This window comes from Echinops telfairi, unplaced genomic scaffold (assembly GCF_000313985.2).
Source record: "Echinops telfairi isolate 266 unplaced genomic scaffold, ASM31398v2 ScPeMD7_7407;HRSCAF=8445, whole genome shotgun sequence".
Taxonomy (NCBI): Eukaryota; Metazoa; Chordata; class Mammalia; order Afrosoricida; family Tenrecidae; genus Echinops; species Echinops telfairi.
The window spans coordinates 3,371,207-3,398,864 of record NW_022111307.1 but is presented as its reverse complement, the minus strand read 5'-3'; the positions used below and the strand labels follow the sequence as shown (position 1 = coordinate 3,398,864).

The following is a 27,658-nucleotide window of genomic DNA, read 5'->3' as shown; positions in this document are numbered from 1 at the left end:
ATAGTTTATCACTGAAGGAGAAGTCTCAGTTTCTTCAGCCCTGAAACTATTTGACCAATCCTTCCCCTCCTAACTTTAGGACCTACTTCCCTCCCCCCCCCTTCCTTCCTTCCTTCCTTCTTTCCTTCCTTCCTTCCTTCCTTCCTTCCTTCCTTCCTTCCTTCCTTCCTTCCTTCCTTGCATCAGATGAAAATAACTCAATGGACAGCACTTTGCAAATCAGGAAATGAGGCCTTTATCTTTAAAAGTAGAATGTTGTTCTATTACCTCCATGTTTTTGAATTTTAATTCTGTTTGGAATTCTTTCACCTCCCCCCATGCCCCCTTCTAAGAGCAGTGACTTATTGCCTGGCCTTTGAAGGGTGTATCTGAGAATGAAGTAGATGTTGAAAAGAGAAGGAGAAGTTGTCCCCCCAGTTAGAGATGCACAGATTCCCACCATGGCTTGCTGTACGATGAGGTTCAGTTTGAGAGCCTTCTGCATATCTGTGTGCGAGCACCTGACTCAGAGAGCCCATGCAATTGACATATTTCACAGTGTGCATACACAGGACTCCATCATTTTTATGATCACTTTACATCGAGCCATTTTGTAAGCAGTGCAGTGCCCAGAGGATTGTTTCATTTCCTTTCAGCTCATTGGAAGTCCTGCAGGGACACTTCAGTCCTTTTCTTTTGACCCCCTGGGGTTAGAAGTCTGTACTGGGACTGGGCAAGCCCAGAGAAGTGTTTTTCCAAGTTACAGCTGGATTGCAGGAAGGCAGGGTCTCGCTCCACTGGCATGGCTCCATCTGGGTTTCCCATCTTCCTTTTGGGGACATCTTCTTGGGCCTCGCTCAGGCAGGTAAGCTCTTGATTTGAAACACGTTGCTGTCTCCTTTGACTCCGATTTAAGTGAGCTTCTCTGGTTCTTCAGTGGGTGCTATCTGGCTGCTATCTCTTTTCTCTCCTTTACCAGGCACCCCTTCTTTATGTCTTACATGGATTTTCTGTTCCCTCTGGGTGAATTCCCTTTGGCACCCTGGCATCTCCCAGTAGAAGGCATGAGTCTCCTGGAGCCCACTTCCATCTCTGTGTATCTGTAGTGAGGTGTGCTGGTTCTGATTTGGCACTCTTGTCTTTTACTATTACGGTGCCATTTATCCAAATGATCTTTCCCCAGGGGAAACCTGTCTCTTCACATCCACTCTGTCACAATTCTGCTCCTGCCCACTCCCCAGGCTTGCGTTTCTCCGGAGATAGCACCATCTCGGTGATCTCTCCAACGCTGCACTTGGGAGATGGCCTGTTCTGTTCTTTAGCGCAGTGGTCACTGCTGGCTCTTATTTACTGACTTGGAATGACTCTTGAGCCTCTTCATTTTCCTGCCTGTCAATGTAACTAATTCCTTCCCCACCATCATGGGATTCCCTGGAACTTTTTTTTCCATTCTAACACACACACACACACACACACACACCAAACAAAACTCATGGCCATCAAATCCATTCTGACTCCTGCTAGCCCCTGGATTACAGAGTAGAACTGCTTATCTTGTGGCTCTTTGCTTGCAATCTTTATGGAAGCACATTGCCAGGCCTTTGTTATGTGCATCACTGGGAGGGTTCAAACCCAAACCGTTTAGATTAGTTTAAAACAAAAACAAAACACTCACCTGCATAGGGTCAATTCCATCTTGTAGCAGTCCTGTATGGGGTCTCCAATCTTTATGGGATCCAGCTTCCTCATCTTTCTCCCCCGAGGTCGTTGGTGGGTGTGAACCCAGCAGCCCAAGGCTTGCCCTGCGCCACCAGGTCACACTGCCCAGGATGCCTTCCAGCTGCAGGACCCTGATCAATTGTTCTGTTGGTCAGAGGGGAACTGCCCCAGGGCGTTTCTAAGGCTATCATCTTTCTGGAAGTAGACTGCCACCGCTTTCTCCCACAGAGCAGCTGACTCAAACCACCCTGATCCAGAGAGTCATCAAAGCCTGCTACTTTATTTCCTTGACTGCACCCTGAGAGTGCGCACACCTTATTTCCCACCATACTCCTTAGACTCATTGTGCCTGGGAAGCCACGGGCTCCTGGTTAGCTGCATATGCCTCTTCTCTCTCGATGGTTCAGAAGTCTTCCTCCTTTTCGGGACCTATTCTCAGCCCTCATGGGCCTCATGGGCCACCAGGGCCAGCTTGTCCCACCTCTCTCTTCTCTGCACCCTGTCTTTCTTGACTGGTGTTGGAAGCCCAGGTCCCAGTACCAGAAGCCCTCCTCCATCAGGGGTTTCCGCGCTGACCCAGGAGCCTCTACCCACCCAACTTTCCTTGCAGACTCTCTTAGTTCATGTAATTTTAGAAAGTTCTCTCTGCGGTGCTGTGTGTCTGGCAGGCATTGGTCTATGGTGCCATGTGTCGGGCACCGTGTGCCGCCATGTAACCCTCTTTTAGGGGCTGATGGGATTATTGCACATTTGCACATCGTGCCCCATATTATGTTTCAAAATATTATAATGGGGGATAAATAGAATATTAATTTTAAGAGATAGAGTATTCGTGTCATGAAATTGGAATCTGGCCTCAGATTATCTTTCAAAATGTAAGATGTAGAGATGGTTTAAAATCTCAAATCCTAGCGCCTCAGGTTTGGAAAGGGTCCTGATCTAGCCCATCTGCCCTCCTGGAGAGGAAATGGACACGTGGACTTCTGAGGTGAGTTGCCCAGCGTGGCAGTGTGAGCAGTAGAGCTGTCCCCACCTCCAGTCGCAGGTCGCTGGCTGGACTCTCTCCATTGCCCTGCCGTTTGTCCCCTCTTTAGAAGGTTCCTGAGGACTGGGTCACATTTCACATGGCTGCATAGTCCTTAGCCCTCTGAGGGGACCTGAGGTGGCTTCTCGGCTGACAATTAGTGCTTTGATTGATTTGTCCATTCAGAGATTTGACAGTAGGAACTTCCTGGGAAGTGTCCCTGAGGTGTGGGTTGAGCACCTGCTTTCTCGTGGTGTCCTTCGTGTTGTGAGCATGCCCCACTTCTCTGCAGTGACTCAGTGTGGTGGGGGAAGCAAAGGGGAGAGGAAGTTCTATGCATCTTGAGCAAATCAAGTTTTTCTTTTTTTAGCCCTTGTTTGGAAACTACAGTCCGCGTTCGTGGTAGTCTGGCATGGGTTTCCTTAGTGCCATTTCAAAAAGGGGAAAAAGAAAATATGGGAATTTCTCTTTTTTGGTAGTGAAAATAGTTTCTGAGAGAAATCACATCCGTTCCTGCTTTTCCTCTTCATGAAACCTCAAGCCTAAGAGGCACAGATTCCTCCACCTCAAATATGCATGTCAGAGGCTCATGGAGAGCACGAGGCTGCAGTCAGCAAGATGTGGTCTGGTGCTCCCTGCAGGATGGAGAAAAAGGGGACCAAGTGGTGACACCCCTTCTTGGTCAGTGGACTACTTGGCCAGATGTTGCCCGCTGGAGAATACTGCTACTTGAATTAGGTAGATCGAGGGACACATGGAATTATAGTCCTGTATCTTAAGTGTTTCTTCTTTATGAGTGTCTTTCTCATCTTCTCTTGTTAAGAACCTTCCCTGAGTGTCCTACAGCCCCTCCTAATATTAGATGAACTCCTTTTGGAGTTTTGGTGGCATGTCTTGCCCTCCACCCCCAATCGGAGACAACACAACTATTAATCATTGTTAGGGAACAATAAAGAACCATAGAAGTGAGGGTGCCGAGACTTTGTCTCATGTACTGTGACCATGCTACATGGAGAAGTCCCCGGAGAAGGAGAAGGACATCATGCATTGTAGAGGGCGAGTGAAACAGAGGAAGACCCGCTTGGAGCTGGGTTGACACAGTGGCCGCAGTAGTGGGCTCAAACATAGCAACAATTGTTAAGGCATCACAGGACCTGGCGATGCTTTTTTGAGTTATAAATAGGGTGGCTATGAGATAGAACCCTCTCCAGGACACCTAAAAACAGCCCCAGCTATGTATGCAGGTGCATAAAATGATCTGATTGGCCTTAGACTTATTGCAAATATAACGCGATTTAGTGGTCAGAAGTGGCAAGCCCAGGAAGAAACTGCTGGAACCCAGGCTGATGGATCAGACTCTGAATCAAGACAGTGGTAGGCACTGCAGATGGAGAAAGTGAGCTAGATGCCAGGGCAATTGGAAATGGTGGGTCTAAAGGGGGCGGAGGAATCCAGAACACTTTCTAGGATTATGATTCTCATAAAGGGAGACTTAATTGTTTCCTGGCCTGTTAATTACCCAATAGGGAGGTCCTCTGAAAAATCAGAATGGAGGCATGGATATAGGGTAGGAATCTCATGAGAAGAAATGCTGGTATCCCTATGCCAAGACTGTCCTTCCTTAATGAGAGGGGACTATGTACGCTGCAGAATTAAACATTTCTGCCTAGATGAAATTGTGGCAGAAGAGTGAGAATAACGCGTTGCTATAATTAATGCTAATTTTTGGGTATTGCTGTATTGTTGTCATTGTTTTTAATTGAATATGTATTGAGCTCCAACAGGGTGCTATGAATAATGCCATCTTCTAGTTGATTTATCAGAACACTCAGCAGACTTTATAAACACCAATACATGGAGACGCACAGCACCCTTTGGAGGTGGTAAATGCTGCTGCCATTTCTATAAATGAGAAGTGAAGTCGATTGTGTTTGCTTTCTTGGCACTGTGGGTGAGAACACAGAACTGTGGAATGGGAGAAAAGTATTTTCCCTGTCCCCGGGAATTGGGTTAGAATACATTAGTAAAGAATTATCCCTAAATGCGCTCCGAGTTGTGGAGTTTTAATTAAATTGTTCCAGTTATTGTTAGCACTTGGATTAGCACCAGGCAACCAAATTCTAAGCCAGCAGGTCTCAAAATTAGTGTGGCAGAGAACTGGGGAGAGACGAGTGTGGGGTGTGGAGGTTAGATGCATATTCCTAAGCCCTGCCCCCAGAGAATTTTATTTGCCAAACCTAGGAGGGTCTCCTTTTTGTAGTCGATGGCACAGGCACTTCTGAGACAGCTTCTGAGGCAGGTCATTCCTTAGAGGAGCCTTGTCTTCCCTTGAAAACCTCAAACTTTATAGGACAAAACCTCCTTCTTTATAGGACATTTCTCTGACCACTATAGTCTGGCCTCACTTTGAGACCTATGTGTATAGAAGATAGATAGATGATAGATGATAGATAGATAGATAGATAGATAGATAGATAGATAGATAGATAGATAGATAGATAGATTCACAAGCGCTCCAAGAACTTTCCTGGTCTGGTCTTCTAATTTTCTCATTTACAGAATATATGGCAAGTTAATAAGACCCACTGCATACATTGCATTTGATTGCTTGCCCAGTACCTCTTCTCTCATCGTCTTCACTGTATCTTTCTGGGTTGGTATCTTTCCTTCTGTGTCTCAAGATGAGTCCCTAGGTGGCACAAGTAGGGAAGCGCTGGGCTAATGACATGAAGGTTGGCAGTTTGAACTCACTCAGAGGTACCTCCCAAAAGAAGGCCTGGCCATTGGCTCTGAGATGCCCAGCTGTGAAATCCCTCTGTTGGACTCTCCATCCATCGCACCTCTTGCCATGGGCTGGGATGGACTAGTTGACAACAGGCATATTTTATGACAGCCTCAAAGTACAAAGGGGGTGCATTAGCCAGGGATCACATGGCGTTAAAACATTAAGAGAGTGGGTATGTGGAACCAGGTTTATGTCCAGTTTGATGCACAGATAGACAGTGTTGAGACATTGATTGAACTCCAAGGCAGGGCGTGAGCCTCTCGATCTGGTTTAAATAGGAAAATAGGATATATTTGTGGGTTGGGGGGGGCGGGGCATTCTGTCAGCATCCGGAGGGAAGCAAGGAGAGGCGGAAATGACCAATTTAGTGTTTCATTGTGATTTCTTTGTGATTTGTCTTGTGGCAGGCTGGGTACTGAGCTGTTGCTAAGCAAATGATAGACATATGATTATTGCTTGACTCTGAATATTTTGTGGAAAAGGAAACATCTCTCAGGCAAGCCTGAAAGGGCGCCTGAGCAGAATTGCGGAGTAGGAGAAGGGCTTTGAAGTTGGGATACAGATAGTGAGGCTTGAGATCTTGTTCCTCGCCTCATTTAGACTTTCTCAGCCCCCAGCTAGCAAAGTGGCCCTCCTTTCATAGCACTGTGTTCATTTCTATTTCATGGGTTGAAGGCAGAAATGTTTATGAGCTTGGGCCACGTTTGTCGTGTTATGGATTCCTATTTCCCACTGGTTAAGCTGAGATGTATAACTTTCTGACTTGGCACTTGTTCATCTTTTATCATGCATCCCACCCCATAACGAGAGGATTCTTGCTGGGAGTGTTGTTGATGTACATTGTCTGTGCGCTGCCAAAAACATATGCGAATCATGCCCTGTGCTTGTTCCCTCCTCTGTAAGTCCCAAGACACAGTTACCACTGCCTACTCTCTCTTCAGCCTGGGGGCTGTGTCTTTCTTTAAGCGATCCACACCCTGGATCAGGGCCAAGGTCCTTGAAGGTCTTGGCTGTACATACCTGTGAAATCTGATCATGCCTGACTCTTTGAGGCTGATCTGCCTTTTTTCTCACCCAAAGAACCACTTAGTTGACACCTACTGGGACGTGTGGTAGTGCTCCTCTTACGTCTTTTTGCTCATGGGGTGAATATTTTAAATATTTTTCTCCATCTGAGGTCTTCTCAGTCCTCACTGTTTTCTGATTTAACCATCTCTGATTTCTCTATTTAGCTTCTCTCTCTCTTTTCCTGTGCCTCTTTTTTTTAAACTCATGTTTGCTCTGTCCCCATGGCTTTCACATATTTTCTCAACTACTTATATTCTGCTTTATAGTGTAGTGATTGTCTATGGAAAATAACCAGTCTAATGGCAGCAGAAACACTTGGAGGGCCGTGGTAGTTACATAATCTGATGTCAATTTGGGACTTGAGAGGATTAAGAGTGAAGGGGTGGAGTCTAGTCTATCAATCGGATCATAGCCAATGAGGCCTCTGTATAGGCATAGCCTTCTCCTGAGGATTCTGGGAAATCCATTTTTTCCTACTTGGAGGCAGGAGATTCTGGTTCTCTGTGCTACTCCCTGAGAGACACTCTACTGACAAGGCTGACTCCCTGTGACATGTCCCTGAGGAGAAGCCACATGGACCTACCCTGATGCAGCCCTGGGTGCTGGAAAAGCCACATGGAGAGCCCTGCCAGCGCTTAGAGGCTTACAATGCCACTAGCCTGTGAACGTCCTGCATTCGGTGTCATTCATGTGTTTCATGGGTCAGAAGAGGAATTTATAGATTGGTTTAGGACATATGGGCTACGATCGGGCTTAGGACTTGATCTGGACTGGGATGTTTTCTCAACGTTCAATTCCTCTTGTACACCCAACTCTTTCTTATACACGAGTGCCTATGAATTTGTTTCCCTAGTCTGCCCAGACTAACGCAAGGACAGAGGAGCCCTGCGTTCCCTTTGCTTCCTTCCTAATGCCTGCTCTTGATGGCAGTGTGTCCTGATAGGAGGTAACTGTTTGGGGGAAAAGTGAATGAAACCTGCACCAATGGAGGAGCGAGAAGGCACAGGTGAGGACTGGGGCATGGCCTTGTCCTGTGGTTGTAGGTGTGGCTGGATTACTAGTGTTCAAATACTCTCATATCATCTCCAGTGTGAAGTCTAAAGGCAAAGCTTTTCCTCCACTTACCTTTCTAACCTCTGAACACAAAGGTTTAGAGGGAACTATTTGGCCCCCTAATTCTAGTTCTTCCACTCACTAGCTGAGTGACCTCAGAAGAGTCTCTACTTCCAATCTTGGTATCCTTATTTATATGGAGTCCTGGAGGTGCAAACAGGAAAGGAGTGTGCTGCTGACTGAAAGGTTGGTGGTTCAAACTGAGCCAGTGGCTCTGCAGAGAGTCCCGATGGTCTGCTTCCATAAAGATGCAATCCACTGTCGTTCAGTTGATTCTATCTCATAGTCACTCTCTTATGACCTTTCCAAGACTATAAACCTTGATGCACAAACAGCCTCATCATTCTCCAGGGGAGAAGCCATTGGGTTTGAACTGCCAACCTTGCCAGTAGCCATCTAATGGCTAACTCACCGTGCTACTAGGAATATGACAACCTAGAAATCCTAAGCAGTTCTATTTTGTCATGTGGAATTGCTAAATGTCTGAATGGGCTGGATGCTACCCAACATCATCTTCTTTTTTTGAATGAGAAATATAGTATCTACTGTTCTAGACAGTTTGAGAGACTTCAATAAGATAATGTATATGAACGTGGTCATCTAAACTTAAGCTGCATTCTCCTCATGATGGTGGGGCAGAGGGGTTGTGAGTTTTGCTCACAGGTCCCAGCAGTCCCTGTGCCTCAGACCGTGTGCAGTGCATGTTAGGGTCGGAGGACCTGGCTGGTAATCCTGTTGGCTCATGAGATGTCTTCACACAGGAAGTTTGACAAACAGAAAATGATGAACAGATTTAAGACACTTCGTAGGTGGCTGAGGCATCTTATCTACTTGGAAAATGTGATTCTTGTTATTTCAGGGGCTCTTCTTAGCCTGTGAGATAAGGCAGCATGTGTAATCTGCCTGTCCCCTCCTGTCTGTTTGCTAGGATGCCATTACCCTCCCTGATCTTTTTTCATTTCCATTCATCAGCTACCAACTTCCAAAACCATATAACTGAACGTGGCTTCCTCTACACAGTGTTGTCGGTGACCTTGATTTTAAACAGGTATTTCTGATTGTTTCTTGTTAGTCTCTCCTCTCTCTCTTTCGCATATCAGAATAGGATTAACACAAAAGAGAAATGAGAATTTGATTCTAATACATGTCTAAAACAAACAAACAAACAAAACTCCAAGTTCACTGCCATCGAGTTGGTTTCACAGTCACAAGGAGTCCTAGGGGACAGAGTAGAATTGCTCTGGTTTCACAGTCACAAGGAGTCCTATGGGACAGAGTAGAATTGCTCCTGTGAGGTTCTGAGATGGTGACTCTTTATGGGAGCTGAAAGCCCCAGCTTTCTCCCTCAGAACTGCTAATGGCTTTGAACTACTCACTTTATGGTTAGCAGTGCCAGACATGGCCCAGTACATCATGTTGTTGTCACTGTTGTTAGGTACTATTGAATTGTTTGCCACTTGTAGTGACCCTATGTACAACCAAAAGAAACACTGCCCAGACCCGCCCCATTTTTTTTAAAGCCTACAGCACCCAGTATTCCCAGGAGGTCACCCATCCAAGCATTAACCAAGCATCACCCTGCTTAGCTTCCACGATCAGATGAGATTGGGCAAGTTCAGGGTGTTATGGCCATAGACCTGCATCATTCTTAACATTGTTCATAGGTTTGAGCCCATTGTTGCAGCCACTGTGTCAATCCATCTTGTTAAAGGTCTTCTTTTTTGCTGTGCCACTATGTTACCAAGCTTGATGTCCTTCTCCAAGGATTGGACTCTCCTGACAACATGGCCAAAGTTCGTGAGATGACGTCTCACCATACTTGCCTCTATGGAGGATTCTGGCTCCTTCCTCCAAGAAATATTTGTTTGTTCTTTGGTATCCCATGGTACCTTCAATATTCTTTACCAGCACCATGATTCAAATGCATCAGTTCTTCTTTGTCTTCTTTATTCCATGTCACATGCATATGAGGTTTTTGAAAATACCATGGATTGGGTCAAGCACATCTTAGTAAGCACTATTCCATAAGGAGCTGTAGCGGTTACTACACAATTCAAATAAAAACTCACTGCCATTGAATCAATGCTGACTCATAGTGACCTTACCGGAGAGGGTTGAACTGCCCTTGTGAGGTTTTGAGACTGTGACTCTTTATGGCAGCAGAAAGCCACCTTTTTCTCCACAGGAGCAGCGGGTGGTTTCAAACCACCACCCTTGCAGTTAGTATCCCAACATGTACACACTATATCGGAAACTTGCAACCAAACCCACACTATCTCCAAAGTGTGTTTGGATTATCCCAGTAGAGCAGAGGAAAGTGTTTCTTTTTGTACTCAAGAAACGACTCCTTTAGTCATGACCTTGCTCTCCCTTGAAACGGAGTGCGCTTAGAGACAGTGGGGCAGGTCTAACTCGGTCTGGATCTATCTGTGGCAGTTATGAAGTACAAACAAGTTACAGAATGACATTATAGACTCTTCATACAAAAGCTTTAACAAAATGAAAGATAACCTTGAAGACCCATTCTTCTCGTGTGATGTTGGTAAAGAGTAGTGAGTTTCTGAAAGGAAAAAAATACATAAAATAAAATGGGCTTCTTGACGGTATCAAGGGTACATCTTGCTGGGAACCGAAGTCTCTCAGATTATCTCATTATGAAAAGGTTTATCTTCGGGGTCAATGAAGATAATACCCATCGCCTGAGACTCCAGTTGATCTGTGAGCGAACTCTTGCCATCTCTCTTTTTCTTTCTTTAATTCCCTTTCTCTCTCTTCTTGTCTATCTCCCTTGTTGATCATCTTGTTTTTATCTTTTCTTGTAAAGAGAGAAAGCTCTTTTGTTTCCATTACTTGGAAACAAAACATCTTTTTCTGTTCAACGGTTATTCTGTAAACATCTGAAACAGCACTCTACTGTGTGTGGAGAAGCGAAAGAAGAGGAGCCCCGGTGGCGGAGGGGCTGCATGGTGGGCTGCTGAGCACAGACCCCCATTGGAATCCACCAGAGGATAGTCTCCAGAGGAGAGAGGCGAGGTTTGCTTCCCATGTGAAAAGTCAGTTTGAAAAACCAGGTAGGGGCAGTTCTCCTGGCCTGTAGGAGAGTGGTCTGAGCTGGAATGGATTGATGGGAGTGAGTGTTTTTTAATTGTAAAAATAACTTATAGGAACAAAATAAAATAAAATTAGGCATGATTTTGTTTTTGGTTTCTATTTGGTTGGAAAGAATAGCATATCTTGAGTTAAAGATGCTTGATATCAAGCCTTATACATTTTTCTAAGTCCCAAAGCTAAGAAGCAGATGGACATAAATAGAAGCACGTAACCTTTAGATGATATCTGTGCAAACAGGGGGTGACATGGGTGTAGCTCTATTAGAGGGACAACCCAGACTTTCTACAATGGGAACGTTGGGGTCATATGTAGTTTAGTAACAGATGATTGAGTAACTGATATTTAAATATAAGTAGACTTATAAGATTGAATTAACAGATTTTTGAAAAATGCTCTGTGCTTGTTTTCATGTCCAACGATAGGCATACTTTTTTATCTGGTTTATCCCGACTACAGTTCACCTTCATGACAATGGCGTTACATGTTTCTTAGTTGACATTTATAAGATGGGGCGGCTGTTGTATTGGTGGAGCTTATCTTTTGGAATAGGACATAGGATTGGCTCACTGACCAGTTCATGGACCTTTTGTCAGGTGCGCAGCCTTAATTATCCGGGCTGCAGTCTCCTGAAATCCCGTCACATGACCTAAGGCACAGCTCTTTGCCAATAAGGGCTGGGTCTGATGGTTTCATTGAAAAACACGTGTTGGCAGATGTCTGTTAACTTTGGGTCGAAAGGGGTGACATGTGAGCGATACTAAAGGTAAACGTTAAAAGCTAGGCGTGTACCACAGGTCATCTTTAGGCTCGCTCTTGACATTTTCAATCTCCTCCACCACCGCCTACTGCCAAGAAATCCACGTAGACTCACAGCAACCCCGGGCTGCTTTTCTGACTTAGGTGCTAGACGAATCTTCTTAAAGAGGAATAATAAGAGATTGACCTCGTTTTGCATATTAGAAAGTTGAATTTTCTTTCTGTCAGCCATTTATAGGAAGTTTCTCAGAAAAAGGACTTGTTCCTGTTTCTTAAAAAAATCTGATTCTGCCACATGGCTTCCGTTGATTCTCAAAGGACACCGCACCATGTGGGCTCTTTCTAGGTCAACATGGAAAGACTCAGCAAGTCGACTGTGGGCCCTGGAATGGGGTCCTGCCTCCTGTAGACCGTGTAGGAAGTGCCTAACAGGAGCAGTGTTAGAGAGCAGCGTAGGAGCAGACCTGCTCGCAGGAATCAGCAATGCAAGTTACCTTCGGAACAGTGCTGCTCCCTTGGAGACTAGAGGCAAGGGGACAGACGTGAGACGAGTCGACGCCTTCCTAGAGGAGGGGACAGGTGCAGAGGTAGAGAAATAGGGTTTCGGAAAGGTCAGCATTTTTCCACTAAATGAGTGCCAGACAGGCCTCAAAATCCAACATGAACTAAGATTTACAAAATTGTTCACTATTATAGGTCTTTATTATAACATAATAAAGTGACTTTATGAAAAATAAGCCATTGAAAACCCTCTAGAGCAGTGGTTCTCAGCCTTCTGAATGCTGCAACCATTTCATACAGTTCCTCATGTTGTGGTGACCCCAACCATCAGATTATTTTTGTTGCTACTTCATAACTATAATTTTGTTCCTGTTATGAATCGTCATGTTAATATCTGATATGCAGGATGTATTTTCATTCTTACAAATTGAACATCATTAAAGCATAGTGATTCATCACAAAAACAATATGTAATTTTATCTTGTGAAATATATATTTCTGGTTAGAAATAAATGAAATTTTGTCTTGAAGCATGGTGTAGCATGGGTAGCAATCTTCACACCAGGTACTCCTATGTGGGCATATTTGCATGTGGGCGGATCCGCCTGACAATGGAGAGAGGAGCGGTGTCTCGGTTCCGAAGACCATCGGAAATATGTTTTCCGATGGTCTTAGGCGACCCCTGTGAAAGGGTTGTTAGACCCCCAAAGGGGTTGCGACCCAGCGGTTGATAACCACTGCTCTAGAGAGTGCATTTCTATTCTGGTGTGTGTTCGTGTGTGCGTGGGACCTGGTTTAGTTGCAGTTATGTTAATGAGGCAGCATACCATCTTGAGGCCCTCTCTTCTAAAACAAAAGAAGCTCAAACAAGTGAGTCGCCATCACAGGGACCGACTACAAGCAAGATAGAAGTGCCAGGAGTGGAGTGTGCCCTTTGGACCTACCCTGTTTCCCCAAAAGTAAGACATCCCCCCAAAATAAGACCTACTTACAGCTTTGCCTCTTGCTGAAATGTAAGGCATGCCCCTGAAAATAAGACCTCCCCAAAAATAAGTCCCCCCGAAGCTACCATAACTCTGGACTCAACTGTAGTGGTGGGCGCTGCCATGCAACTCACTGTTGACCACAGCACAGACAGAGTAGACAGGAAGTGCAAGGTCTCTTTTAATGAAACAATAAACAATAAATGTGTACCGTATTCTTCTTCATGGAAAAATAAGACATCCCCTGAAAATAAGACCTAGCACATCTGTGGGAGCAAAAATTAATATAAGACACTGTCTTATTTTCAGAGAAACAGGGTAGGTCCCTGAACTACAAACCTCCCAGATGCTAAGAGCCATGGAGATCTCCAAGAATGTCTGGGTCTAGAGATGCTGATAATGAAAAGGAAACCAGGACCTTCCTCCCAACGAGGAGCCAACAGAAAGAACCCTTCCTTTAGAACTTGACCCCTTTTATCCCACTTCCTACTTTCACTGTGAGAGAATGCGGGGCTGCTGGGTAAAGGCCACCCCTACCCCCAAAGATGGAAACAAAGAAAGGAAAGGAAGACCAGTCTTGAAGAAAGTGCTAGATCCCTCTATGTTCAATTCTAAGAAATATCTTGGGGCTCCTCAAAGAATTCAAAAAGCACATGTTTCATACAAGAGAGATGCATTTTTTCTTTGATTTGCTTCCTTTCTCCAGGTACGTTACTGAGTATTCACATGCACGTTTTGGCCATGCTGTGAGGTGTGACATGTCAGTGTTATGGTTTGGCGGTGAGATTTTGAGGGATGTGAAAGACAAGATTGGGGCCTTGTAGGTTTTGAGTGTAACACTAGGTATGGGCTGTAACTGTAGCATATAACTTCCCTAGGGCAGAGCCTGGTTCTTGGTTGGATCAACTAGGCTGTTGCCCTTGATCCTGGTTTACTCAGCAGCCTCACCAAGGCCTTCCTTTGTGACCACATTGGTTTGGTCATTAGGTGCCTGCCATGGTTTTCATAGCAGAAGGCAGAGCAGTTAGTTGGACTGACCACCTACTCCTGACCACCAGACTGAAGTGAACACTCATGCAGTACATTGTTGTCTGCTAAACGGATTTCTCTCCCCTTCCCCCAGCCCCATTTCATTAGGAATAGTTGTGGTTATATTTTGACAGCCAGCAAGGCAATGGTCAATTCAGGTAAGGGTCATATACAAGTATGTATGCCAATGCCATTAAGTGGAAGATTCTTTTCTGAAGATTTTTAAAGAGCAGGATGTGAGCCAAGTCTCACCTCATCAGTTATTTGTTAATTATAAAGGCACATTTACTGTTGGGAAATCTGGTGGCTATTGCCTTATCAAATGTGGAATCACTCAAGCTTCAGCCAGACCAACCCCTCGTGATGCCATGGAAACATACACACCATCACCTATGGAATATTCCTTTGTAAATAGCTCCGTTCGAATCTGGAGTGGCAACCATCAGCCAAAGCAAGGTTGTTGAACTTTGTTTTGAAGTATTTGCCTTTATTCTTGAAAACATCTGTTTCTGGCAAGAAAATAGTTGACAGAGGGTCCTGTTCTGCTTTTAAAGAAGACTGAGAAGGTATTTCAACCAAAAGGGTAATCTTTCATTGGATTCTGAATGAAAAGAAACAGCAACTGGTACATTACTGGTACCATTTGTAAGAAACCCACATATATGCATATGATACTGTGACCATGTTAAATTGTGTGCGTGAGTGAGTGAGTGAGTGAGAGTGAGCGAGCGAGCGAGAGAGAGAGAGAGAGAGAGAGAGAGAGAGAGAATGGAATGGAAGAAATTAGGAGCTCTTAAGAGCTACAAGCTTGATTATTTGGAAGTGAAGTTTTGGTAATGTTCAGATGATTCGTTGACAGCAAGTAGCATGTATAGAGATAAAGAGCAAGTAGCATGTATAGAGATATAGAATGTTGACAGTTGGTAGATCTCTGTGTGGGTGGTGTACATCTGTGGGTGGTGTACTTGTTTAACTGTACCTTAGTTTTCTAAATTTCTTAATAAAGATCTTGAAAGTAAAGAATGTATAAATAATACACCTATGTTCTTCCATAGCTTGTTTTTAGTTCATTGCCGGTATTCTTTGTCTACCCTTAATGGTTAGTAGATTACCAGTATTTCAGGCTAAAACATGACCCATCTAGTCAGACTCTTAGAAATGGCATGCCTTTATTTCTCTCATATGTTATATACTCAGGTTCAGCATTAATATTTATTCCCTTATACTTATAAAGGGTGGTGGAGGTAGTGTTGAACCCCTTGTTCTTATGGTAGTAATCAGAATTGGCCTTTTTTCCAAATTATAATAAAGCGCAATGGGTTGGTAAAGTTTTATCATTTACATATTTGTTGAATGATTGAAAATAACTACTTCATAGAATATATGATTTTATGGAGGATGTTTTCCTAGGCCAAAGGCCTCCTCTGTCTTTGTTGCATGACACCCCTCTTGTATCCCAGGCCCCATGCTCGCATCCCACCATCAGACACTGCCGTAACCTGGTAGCTCCTTGCTTCAGCTGTAATATAATTCTCAGACTTTCTGTCCTGGACCTTCTTAGCCACCACTCTAGTTTTGGGGACAATGACGAGTTTAAATGCCAGTGACTTAAGAGAACCTGAGCCACTGCTCTTCCATCACAGAGGTGGGAAGATCTGAGTTGAATTTCAGAAGAATCCTCAGAGGGCTCCCAGATGCACGGAGCCCAGATTGCTCCCAAGTGCTGACCATTCTTGGCCCTTCCCTTCACCATTCCATCCATCCCTGCTTCTCTCTATCCCATCCCTTGAGTAGATTTCCAAAATAAATTGCATGTATGCAGGTCTTTATATTGACCTTTACTTTTGGGCTGAACCCAGAGTAAGAAAATGGCATTCCTTTAGTTATAGTTGAACAGAGTGAGACTTTTTGTTGAATTGGCCACTTCATAAGGGGCCATGGGATATCTAGAAAACATTAAGCAAAGAGCCAGGCCGATCATTATTACGATTTGTCTGTTGCCAGGTGTGTAAACATCAATGATTAGACAAAGCTACATTGATAGGGAATTAAGAAAAAGACATTGTTGAATCCACAGAATTCTGTTAGCTGGTTATTGGACTGTAGCTTAAGGAACCTCTCTAGAATAAGGTGTTCAGATTGGCGCAATGGCCTCTGAACCTAAAGGTACTGAGAGAGAAAACATTACAATTGAGATGTGACGTAATCCATTCTAATCCATAAAGGGATTGAGATTCAGGACTAAAGCTGTTGTTCCAGGGTCACTTGGATAGCAGAAGGTCTTGATGCAAAAGTCCTCTGCATTAGGCTAGTACCTGTACAGTTACCTTAACCTAAGACGAGAACCTGAAACATCGGGAGCAGTCTCAATACAAAAGGGCTCAAGAACCAGGAGGCTATGTACAAAATGAAGTCTTACCTGCACAGGCTGGTTACACATTGTAATTGCTTGTTTCGTTGTGGGGCTCAAGATAAGCTATGTCTGGGTCTCTGTGGTTAGACATTACTGTCATTTAAGGCATGGGCAGGTGATGTGCGTGCTGTTTTAAGGCCACTCAGATGTTAAAGACCTGATGAAATCCGACTCTTAACTCATGCCCCAAGGAAATAATGAATGCTGCTTCACGTAATAAGAATAATTAACAATAGCTATATTATTCATAATAATGTACAGTTACTCATTGATGTAATTAATGCTATTTGTGAAAATCATCTTAATTACAGCATGTTAGAGTTTACAAAGCGTTTTCTCATCCATTATCATATCTGAGTCTTGTAATGCCTTGGCTTAGGTAAGGTAGGTGGTGTTAACCATTTTCTGGTTAAGAAAACTGTGGTCCAGGAAAGAATTTAACCATATTTCAGGATGACTGTCCTTCCTCATATTTTGTTATATCCATGAGCATAAGGAAATACATAGATCAAATCCCTGAGTTTCATGTCTTATATCTATAAGTGGTTCTCGGTTTATTTCCATAGCAATAGCATCCTCTCCACCATGCCTAGGCGAATTTTAATTGTGCAAGAGTTTTATTTTACTTTGCTAATGCTGCCATCTTTCCTAATTATTATTGGCCCATGGGATGAAGATGAGATTACCTCTGATAGAGAGATCGCTGGCTTGAAAACATCTGTTCTTAGGGCACAGTACCATTGGCCTCAGAGGGTTTTGCCAAGCTTGAGATCCAGACGCTAAGGAAGAGCACCAGTCATTTGTCCTGTTCCCTCCCTTGACTGTGAAAAGGACGCTGAAGACAGTCTCCTGATTGATCATAAAGGCCAGATTGCAAATCCAGACGTTTCAGCTGCGTGTGCACCTGCGTATACACATGCTTGCATACATGCCAGGGGCTTTGAGGCTCCTTCTTATGCCATGCACCGAGCAGCTGCTGTGTCCTGCTGTATCTCTAGCTGTTTGTATCCAAAAGATGTTGCTGTGGAAAAAAGTACTGCCTCCATCTGGGACACAGTCTTCCATCATTATTCATTTATTTATTTATTTAAGAAAATATTCAATGGGCCAGTGATGGGACAGGTCCTAAGCCAGAATCCGAAGATTCTGCAGAGAGGAAACGAGGCAATGCCCTGCTCTCATGAAGCTTACATTCTTGTTAGGGAGACAGACAGGTAAGGGGCAGATCAACCTATGAAATAATGGTATGTGGTAATAGCTGTGGTGGATAGAAGGGAAGGAACAAAACAAGAGTGTAGAGAGTGAGATGGACAGGTCATGGATTGAGCAGCAATGGGCTCGAACGCAGGAACGATTGCGAGAATGGTGCAGGACCATTGTATGTGGGGTTACTGTGTGTCGGAACTGACTGGATGACACCGAACAACAAGATAGAAAAGTCATAAAAAATGTTCCGAACAAGAAAACGATGAGAAAACTGCTTGCAAAAATGTAATCAAAATGACTCCCTTTTAAAAAGAGCTCACCAACAAGGGGGCTAACTGCCCACTGGGGCAAGTGACAGTGCTTTGGTTTTGCAGCCAAAGGGTTGGGCCACAGCTTCGCAGACGATTGGCAATTTGAGATCAGCTCCCTGTGGAGGCCCTCATGCTGGTGACCTTCCCAGCAGGCTGGCAGGGGCTCCACATCGCAGTAGAGTGTTTTGATTGAGAGACGGGTTCCCCATACTCAAGGTGCATGATGAGCAAGATACTGGGACACAATAAGAACAACATAGCGATCCTACCAGGCCACTTGCTCACTGCATGAGACCGTGAGCCCTGGGAGGATAACCTTGCTTGTAGGCCTGTGCGATTTAACCTTCTTCTGTCAGGGCACCTTATCTTTTGTTGTTGATTGAGAGTCTGGTTTCCTGGCTCCCCCCCCCCCCCCCCTTGTGTTTAGACCAGTGGTTCTCAACCTGTGGGTCACGACACCTTTGGGGGTTGAATGACCCTTTCACGGCGGTCGCCCAATTCACAACAGTAGCAAAATCATAGGGATGAAGTAGCAGCGAAAATCATTTTATGGTTGTGGGGTCACCGCAGAGGAGGCACTGTATGAAAGGGTCATGGCGTGGGGAAGGTTGAGAACCCCTGCTGTAGACACTTGTATGAGTCCTGGTGGTGCCGTGCGTTAAGCACTGAGCTCCTAACTGCAAGGTCAGCAGGTTGTGGGAGAAAGATGAAGCAAACTACTCCTTCAAAGAGCAACAGTCTCAGAAACCCACCCCCCACCCCACCCCACCCCCGCCCCAGAGGCAGTTTTACTCTGTCCTATAGGGTCACTCTGAGTTATAATTAGCTTAATGACAATAAGTGAATGAATGAGTGTTAGATACCTGCCAACACTGTCCTGATATTGAACGTGTTCACAGAAATTCACAGAAATCGGGTTGATTAGACTACAGTACCTTCCCTTTACTGTAGTCCTGCTGGCACTGAAAATATGGCAGCCTCTTGATGGAGTGTCAAGGGACACTTCCATCTCACTCACAATAATGCTAATGCCTTAGGGGATCATCTGACCGACCGAAAGTCGCTTTATTTTTGTTTTTATCTCTTTGCCTGAAGCCCTGGGCAAACTGTTTGCTTACTGTTCCCAAGTCTATCTCCCATTTTTGTGAATGTACTTTGGTGAGTACCAGCCATCAACTGTCCCGTTATTGATTCTCGGTTCAGTTACATATGCCTGCTGTGATAACATGAGAGGAGCCATAGGCCCCCCACGTTCCTCATTGGAGATCACTGCTACATGTCCTCCTGGCAGCCCCAGGGCCAGAGCCTGGAATAGTCTGCTGATTCTAGTCCAATTTTCCAGGTGCATCAGCTCCAAACTACCTCCGACATCCACCCCATATAGGTTCCCTGCTATTTAAAAGTGGAGCAATCCCGTGAAAACTTTCTAAAGCTGAAATGGCATACAGTAAAGAAGCAATTCTATTAACGTACATGAGGAAAACATTTGAATATTCTCAGACACCCCCCACCCGCCAATTGACCTACTAAGTACGACATAAAACTTTAAATAAAACTAAACTATAGTAAAAGCAGGACTGATAAAATGCATAGCCTATGAGGTATCATTGAGGTCAGGTATCAGGCATCAAAGACCCAGAACAAAAATGTCAGTGTGATTGAGGGGGAGTGCAGAGTGGAGACCCAAAGCCCATCTGTAGACAATTGGACATCCCCTTACAGAAGGGTCACAAGGAAGAGATGAACCAGTCAGGGTGCATTATAGCACTGATAAACATACAACTTTCCTCTAGTTCTTTAATGCTTCCTTCTCCTCACTACCATGATCCTAATTCTACCTTACAAATCCAACTAGACCAGAGCATGTACAGGGGTACATATAAGAGCTGGAAACATGGGGAACCCAGGACAGATAACCCCCTCAGGACCAATAGTTAGAGGGGCAATGCCAAGAGGGGAAGGGGAAGGTGGGGGAAGAAAGGCGTAACCAATCACACTGAACTACAAATAACCCCTCCCAGGGAGATGGATAATGGAAAAGTGGGTGAGCGGAGACATCAGTCTGTGTGGGACATGAAAAAATAATAACAATCTATAAATTGTCAAGGGTTCGTGAGGGAGCGATGGGGGAGGGGAAAATGAGGAGCTGATACCGAGGGCTCAAGTGGAAAGAAAATATTTTGAGAATGATGATGGCAACAAAAGTACAAATGTGCTCGATACAATGGATGTATATATGAATTATGATAAGAGTTGGACAAGCCCCCAGTAAATTGATTTATTTTTAAAAAGTAGAATTACATGTGTTTAGTGCAGTTCCTGGAAAGGGGTTTGGTGATGCTACTTTTGCTACTTAGAGGCATGTTACCATTGTAGTGATTTGCTGCAAACCAAATATGGAATGACAATTTTTCTCTCTCTCTCTCTCTCTCTCTCTCTCTTTCTCTCTCACACACACATCCTCTTTGGAATGTTTTCATTAACAAAAACAGGTACTAAGGTAGGTCTCTTGTGAAAGCGACATGGTGTAGAGTGAAAACTGGGTGACCCCTGTACACACATGTCCAGTGTGCACTGGTCACCACGCTTGCTCACGTGCTCATGTTGTCAAGCTCTGATTCCTCTTGCGTGACCACCTGGCTCCTCCCCCTGCACCTTTCCTGCTCCAGATAAGGCCTACCATGTTGTGCAATGGTTTTTGAATTCAAGGACCCTAGGCTTGTATCTGCTTGGCTCTGTTTCTTGAATTTAGAGATGGAGTCCTTACTTTCCTTTCACCTCCAAAGTCACTGGAAGAATATCTAAATGCGTGTTTTGCAGCTGTATGAGTGCTGTCTGTGCGGGTCATGAGAAAATCCCACCCCAACCTACCTCATCCATATTGAATGAAAGCTAAAACTCACAGTACAACTTGTGAAAATGGAAATCACACGAGGGTCAACGAGCCCCCTTTTTAAATGTATATGTTGTTTCTAGCAGGGCAGTCCTGGAGGCAAGACCCTGGAGGAGAGGCGCTCTAGCTTGGATGCAGAGATCGACTCCCTTACAAGTATCTTAGCTGACCTGGAGTGCAGCTCCCCGTACAAACCTCGGCCTCCACAGGTAAGTTCTTTAAATTACCACCTCTCTGCAAAATCACGGAGCAGGGGAAAGCTAAACTATTGGGTAGCGGGGTGTGGGGTCTAGAGTGGTTTTCATCCGAAGTTAATGAGCTGACATGTAATTCCGACGTAATTTACAATGGGGGGTGGGTGAGAAAGAGACCTTTTCCACATCTCTAACCACATTATATTTTCATCTGAGACAACATGCTTCTTTTTCTACCCCTGATGCTTTTTTGTCTTCTCTGGGTCAATGGTTGTCATTTCATTAATATTCACACATGTAAAGGGACAGGCAGGAACCTTTTAATTTTTTCCTGTAGTGTTTTCTTTAAAAATGGGAAAACACTACCAAAATACATCTTACTTAATTTCCTTATCTTTTTCTACCTTTGCCCATATAGATCACTTGCTAGATACTATTGCCGTCTTGTCAGTAATGATTTCCTGTCGTTAAATAAGGTGAAGGTAAAGGCTATATATTTTGCAAGAAATTCTTTATGTTGGATATTGTTTTCAGATATGGGCTCTTGTAACAAACGCTAAAAGGAACACGTTCGCATACATTTTCTTTAAATTCTTGGCTTTCTCTGATAGTCCTTCACATTGGCATTTCTACATTAAGGAGTTTGGTCATTTTAAAAAGTGCTTTATTGTGAAGTGGGTGAAGTTTTATTGAGTAGATCAGTTTTCCATTCAACACATTGTATGTATCTTGTAACACCTCATTTTGATCCCCATCTTCACACTAATTTCTACCCTGTGCTTCTTGCTTTCATTCCACCTTCTTTCCTAACCCTTCTGAAAGGCATCCTTGAGTACACACAGCCCTATTGGTCTTGCATGACTCATTCCTCTGAGGTGAGCTTACCTCACAAGTGTTATTGTTCCCCTTTGTAGATCTGCCTATTGCTTGGTTAAAAATTCAGTCCTTTGTAGTCCTCTAAGGACCGTAGTGTAGGGGATTCTACCAGTCTTTATCTGACCAGTAAGCCTGGTCTCATATGACTTTTGAGTTTGGATCCATATTTCTTTCGCATATGGTTTAGTAGTGGGAGTGATAGTTGGGCACCATTTAGTTCTTCTCAACTCAGAGCCTGATGTTTGCTCGGTCTGTTAATCTGTTGAATCTCTTGTGTCCATGCATCTTCAGGGTTTTTTGTTGTCCAAACTCTTCTTTCTTCTGTACAAGGAAAGACCAACAGGTGTGTCTTAGATGGGCTAAACTATTTTAGTTGCTATTCATCAAAGTAGGAAGTATAGAACATTATTTTGTAACTATATTATGCCAATTGACCTTGACATCTCCTGAAACTATGGTCCTGAATCCCCAATTCCAGTGACTAATTCTCTCAAGGTGTTTGGTTACGTCTAAGAAGTTTTCATAACTTTGCCCCCATATGTTACACCATATTCATGGATACATTTGCAAGGTACTCATACAAATAGCTTTTGTCAAACCTGTATATACATTTGTGGGCATATTCCCCATCCCACACATGTTCAGCCTGCAGCTTTAGCTTTGATCAGGGTGGTGTATCCAACAGTATTGACCTTCATTATCTTTTAACTCTGCGTATTGCTCCCCTTGTCTTCCCTCTTATTATTTCCTCTCAGCCAAGTTAGAAATATGTCTACCCTCTACTCAGCTTATCCTTCTTTCCCTTCTAGCCTCTAGTAGTGATCAGAGAATGTTCGCTTTAAATGGAAAAAACATTTTCTTGACTTAAAAAAACTCCCAACATTTTATTGGGGCCTCTTAAAGCTCTTATCACAATCCATCCATCCATCCATTGTGTCAAGCACCTTTGTGCATATGTTGCCATTGTCATTTTCAAAACATTTTCTTTCTACTTGAGCCCTTGTTTATCACCTAATTTCCCCCCTCCCTCATGAACCCTTGATAATTTATAAATTAGTATGTTTTTTCATGTCTTACGCTGACCGCTATCTCCCTTCACCTACTTTTCTGTTGTCCATCCCCCTGGGAGGGGGTTACATGGTGATCATTATGATCGGTTCCCAATCTCTCCCACCACCTGCCCCTTACCCTCCTGGTATCACTTACTCTCGTTATTGATCCTGAGGGGTTATCTGTCCAAGATTCTCTGTGTTTTGAGCTCTTATCTGTACCAGTTTACTTGCTCTGGTCTAGCCAGATTGGTAAGGTAGACTTGGGATCATGATAGTGTATGTGTGTAGGGGGAAAGCATTAAAAACTAGAGGAAAGTTGTATGTTTTGTTGGTGCTATACTGCACCCTGACTGACTTGTCTCTTCCTTGTGACCTTCTGTAAGGAGATGTCCAATTGTCTACAGTTGGGCTTTGGGCCTCCACTCCACCCTCCCCCTTTCCTTGACTTTTTACAATAGTGAGCGCATATAATCTCTCTTCATTTGTGACTGACTAATTCCCTCAGCATAATGTTCTCTGTGTTCGTTCATATTGAGAAGTGCTTTTAGATTTAATCATTCTGTAACATTACATAGTATTCTATTGTGTACATGTAGAAGCTTTTGTTTGCTCAGTGTTTCATTGATGGGGATTTTAATTATTTCCATTTTTATGCTGTTGTGAATAATGCTGCAGTGAACTTGTGAGTGAATATATCTATTTGTCTGATGCCTCCGATTTTCCCAGGATATCTAACAAGTAAACGGATTGCTTGGTTATTTAGTATTTTTATTTTGAATACAGCCATTTTTGTTACTTTTCTTTCCAAAGATTGTAAATAATTTATACTGGTACCCTCAGTTTCTACAAGGGGGATTCAAAAAGTTTAGGGAAATTCCATAATATTTCTATACAACTTTCCCCCAAAATTTTGGAAGTCCATTTTATATCAGTTTTACCTCAATGTCAACACACTTTGGTGACTCATCTGAGGTTTGTGATAATGATACCCGGTTATTGGTTTCCTTTGCATTTCTTTGCTTTTTTCAGAGATTGACCTTTTTTGTTGTTGCATCTTTGTTTATTATCTCCCTTTGCAAGTCATTTCCTGCGTCTCTGGGGCCTTGAGAGTGTGAATGGCAGAACTGTTTTAGGAGACCCAAGTTCACAGAACAATTCTAGATCCAACCCTTGGATGAGCTCTATTGTCGTTAATTCTTGTGTGATGTTAGGTTGACTTAGTGATATTGAATATAGCACTCTGAGTCCCTGTCCATTTCTCAAGAGGCAGCTCCTATATTGACAATGGTTTCTTCCCCAAATTAAAAGCAGTCTGCTTCTCTGTCATCAGTCATTTCCACACCGGTGAGGCTGTAGATGCTTTCCTCTTTCATGACATTCCTATTACTTTTTCTACACATGTGCTAGCATTCTCAAGAGATTGGACACAGAACAACACCTTCTAGAGCATAGCTCTTCCTTAGCTATCCTTGCTCTAGGATCTATGAGATGTGCCAGTAGTGGAAATAGAGTTCAAGTCTGTAAATAGGTTCTGAGTTCCAGGTGTCTAACAAACACTGTGATCCAGGGAATTGGTAGGAGAAGAGAAATAGAGAATTCAAAGGGCGAACATCTTTCCCAAACTCATACCATAGTGGCAGCTACTGCCAAATCACAGGGGAAGAAAATGATACAGCTTTTGGAGGTGGCAGAATCTGAGAAGGTGTACAGGGGATGTGAATTTTCTCCTGGAATTGTTGCTAGTTGCCACCAGTCAGCAGCACCGCGTGGTAGTTTGCTGTATATAACAGAACAAAGCGTTTCCTTGTTCTCAACCATCTTCAAGATGATTGGCATGTGTGAGCCCATTTGCGTGGGTCTTGGTTTCAGTCCAAGCCATTGGTTCCCTCCTTTTTGCTCCTCCTACTTTACCAAACGCTATGGCCCTTTCTAGCAATTGGTCTTTGCTGTTGATTTGTTCAAAGTCTGTGAGCCAAAGTCTTACCATCCCCTCAAATGGTGTAAGGACCATGTTGGACCATGTTGGACCATGGTGACTTCATTTCTTCTAAGATTCATTTGATCATCGTTCTGGCCGTTCATGAGGAGTAAATATATATGTCCTCACCAAGACCACAGTTAGAATGGTTTTTCTTCTTTGTTTTTCATTGTCCAGAGTTTGCATACATATGAGGTAATTGATTACAAAAAAAAAAAAAACACAGAATCTTGACTTGGACCAGACACACCTTAATAATCAAAGATAATCAAAGTGACATCATTGTTTTTCAGAACTTGAAAGGTTATTTTGTAGCAGATTTGCCCAATGCCATATGCGGTTTGATTTCTTGACTGTTCCTTGTGTGGGTAGAATTGTCTTGCTAGAGATCAAAAAGGAAAACAGTCGGATCCGTTAGGCAGAAAGGTCCAGGATGTGTTTAGCAAACTGTAAGCAGATGGGTGACTGAAGATGAGGTCATCAGAGACTGTAGTGAGCTCTAAGAACGAGCTGACATCCTCTCGACAGCCTGTGGACAAGTTTGAATGCTAGATCCACATTCTGGCCGATGTTCCGTAAATGGTGGAGGAGAGTTGAAGGTTGTCTCCCAAGTGGTGGTGGATGTTGTTAGGTACCATCGAGCCACTTCTGACTCATAGTGACCGGTGTACAACACTTCACCAAGCATGGTGACCTTTCCCAGGGAAAGGACTCGCCTGATAACATGTCCAAAAGGGGAAAGTGAAAATCCATTCTGGAGAAGATAAAGCAAACCTATCAACTCTGGAAAGGTGATGTCCGCTTATTCAGAATAAAGTCACAGTCTTGGCCATTGGACTCCGCTGTCTCTGCCCAAATGCTCCAATTACGGCCCCACCCCACCCCACTTTTTAACGAAGATTATTGTTTCATCTTACGTTTCCTCTCCTCAATTCTCATACCCTAATATGTTCTGAGGAGATTCTGTGGTGAGGTTTTGCATAATATAGACTTCATTCTTTAAGGATGGGTCTATGCATGCCTTCCATAAACTGTGGAATTTAAATGGGTTTATTCAACAGCTGCATTTTTCTGAGAGCAATTTTATTCACTCACATGAACTCATAATCTTTAACTTGGGGCAGTGCGTTATTAGTGGTGAATCACTTTCACGTATATGCCTATTGGTTTATTGACTCCCTCTTAGATATACATGATCCACTTCGTTTACAGAGGCGGAAGCAAAGACTTAGCAGATAAATGTCTTGTCCTAGACCTTGCGACCGTTGTGTATATCCAGCTAGACCTTGAAGTTAGGATTCTGGTCTTCAGTGGCAGAACGAGACTGACAATGCCAGTGTGTTTTGTTTCTCCTCCTTCAATATTTTGACCAATGACAAAAGAATATCACGTCAGTCGGAGGAGTAACAGCGTCCCTGGTGTGTGGCTTTCTCATAAAATGACAAAATCATCCAGAAGGTTAAAGTATTCATTATGCTAACTCTTCAGTAGAGGAAGTCCGAAACTTGGGATATCGTCACACTGCGTTCTTGTCCTACCAGAATGGAAGGGGGATCCATTCCCACTTCATTTTCTTCTTAAAGTTATTCTAATTTAGGATAGCTGGAGTTGATGGGGAGGTATAGTTCATGCTTCTGAATTAGCTTCACTTTGCTAGAACTGAATTAAATGTGTTAGCATTTATTGGTGAGCATAATTATATGCTGTGAGAATAATAATCAAGCACTTAAAATATTAAAACTATGTGCCAAGAGAAGATGATGTCTGAAGCAGACTATGTTGTGTTGTAATTAAAAGGTACTTGAAAAGTCCTAAAAATGTATGTTAATGGCCAACTTTGATGTTTCCACTTTTGAGCCAAAGTAAATTTCAAAACCAGTTGAGTGTCCTATTCGGTGGCCCGTAGGCATGTGATTTCCCATTAATCTGCCCTGTGCTGTGGGATTTCCCGATTCCACCTCGGCATCACTCTGTCTGGTTCTTTTGGTTCATGGCTCAAGGGAAAATGACCATGTATGTTGAATCTTTGCTCAGCAAGAGGCCCCTAAACTGCTCCCCTCCTACAACAACTCTGTACAAGGCTGGAGCTTTAGAAAATAGCTTTTTCTAAAATGTTCTTCTATTTTTCTTTCTCCCACTCCCCAATTTTCCCATTTTAATTCTATTTCTTGGTTTATTCCTTTTTATTTGGTAAGTATGACTTATTTCCACTCATTCATTATTCATTCAATTAATATTGAGATTTTACTGTCGATTGGGCCTTGAACCTATCAGTTAGTACCAACAATGCCTTCTTGGAGAAAAAATTCTTACTCTTACATAAGACAAGTGCATGAACAATTCAAGTACAGAAACACCGAGGGCTGCGGTGTGCTAATTTAAGTCAGCATGTGATTTACCAGGTGTTGAAGCTGTCTAGAGATTTATTAAAAAAAAAAAAAAGAGGAATATTAACATTGTACCTTATACCTTTTTATTGAGTTATTGGAGAGGGCTACAGAGCGGAGGTGGCATTGGACTTCATCTGGGTGGCAGTAATCCGTCGCATGTATAATGGGGATGGCTTGGGATTCAGATGTGTTAATAGCTGGAATGAGAAAGCCTAGCAATGTTGAAAGTTAATGCTTTAGAGAATAGATAAATTCACTTGCAATAAAGGAAGGGTAT

At 43.4% G+C, this 27,658-nt stretch overlaps 1 protein-coding gene and 1 pseudogene across 1 annotated transcript in view; one reads left to right on the top strand and one right to left on the bottom strand.

The window, feature by feature from the left end:
- LOC101647152 (lipoma-preferred partner homolog) overlaps positions 1–27,658 on the top strand; it is a 625,785-nt gene that overhangs the window by 311,278 nt on the left and 286,849 nt on the right. Inside the window, exon 6 of the mRNA XM_045296410.1 lies at positions 20,975–21,100. Within this exon, the coding sequence (XP_045152345.1) occupies positions 20,975–21,100 (126 nt within the window). The remainder of the gene's footprint in view (positions 1–20,974; positions 21,101–27,658) is intronic.
- LOC115871818 lies at positions 9,207–9,325 on the bottom strand (annotated as a pseudogene).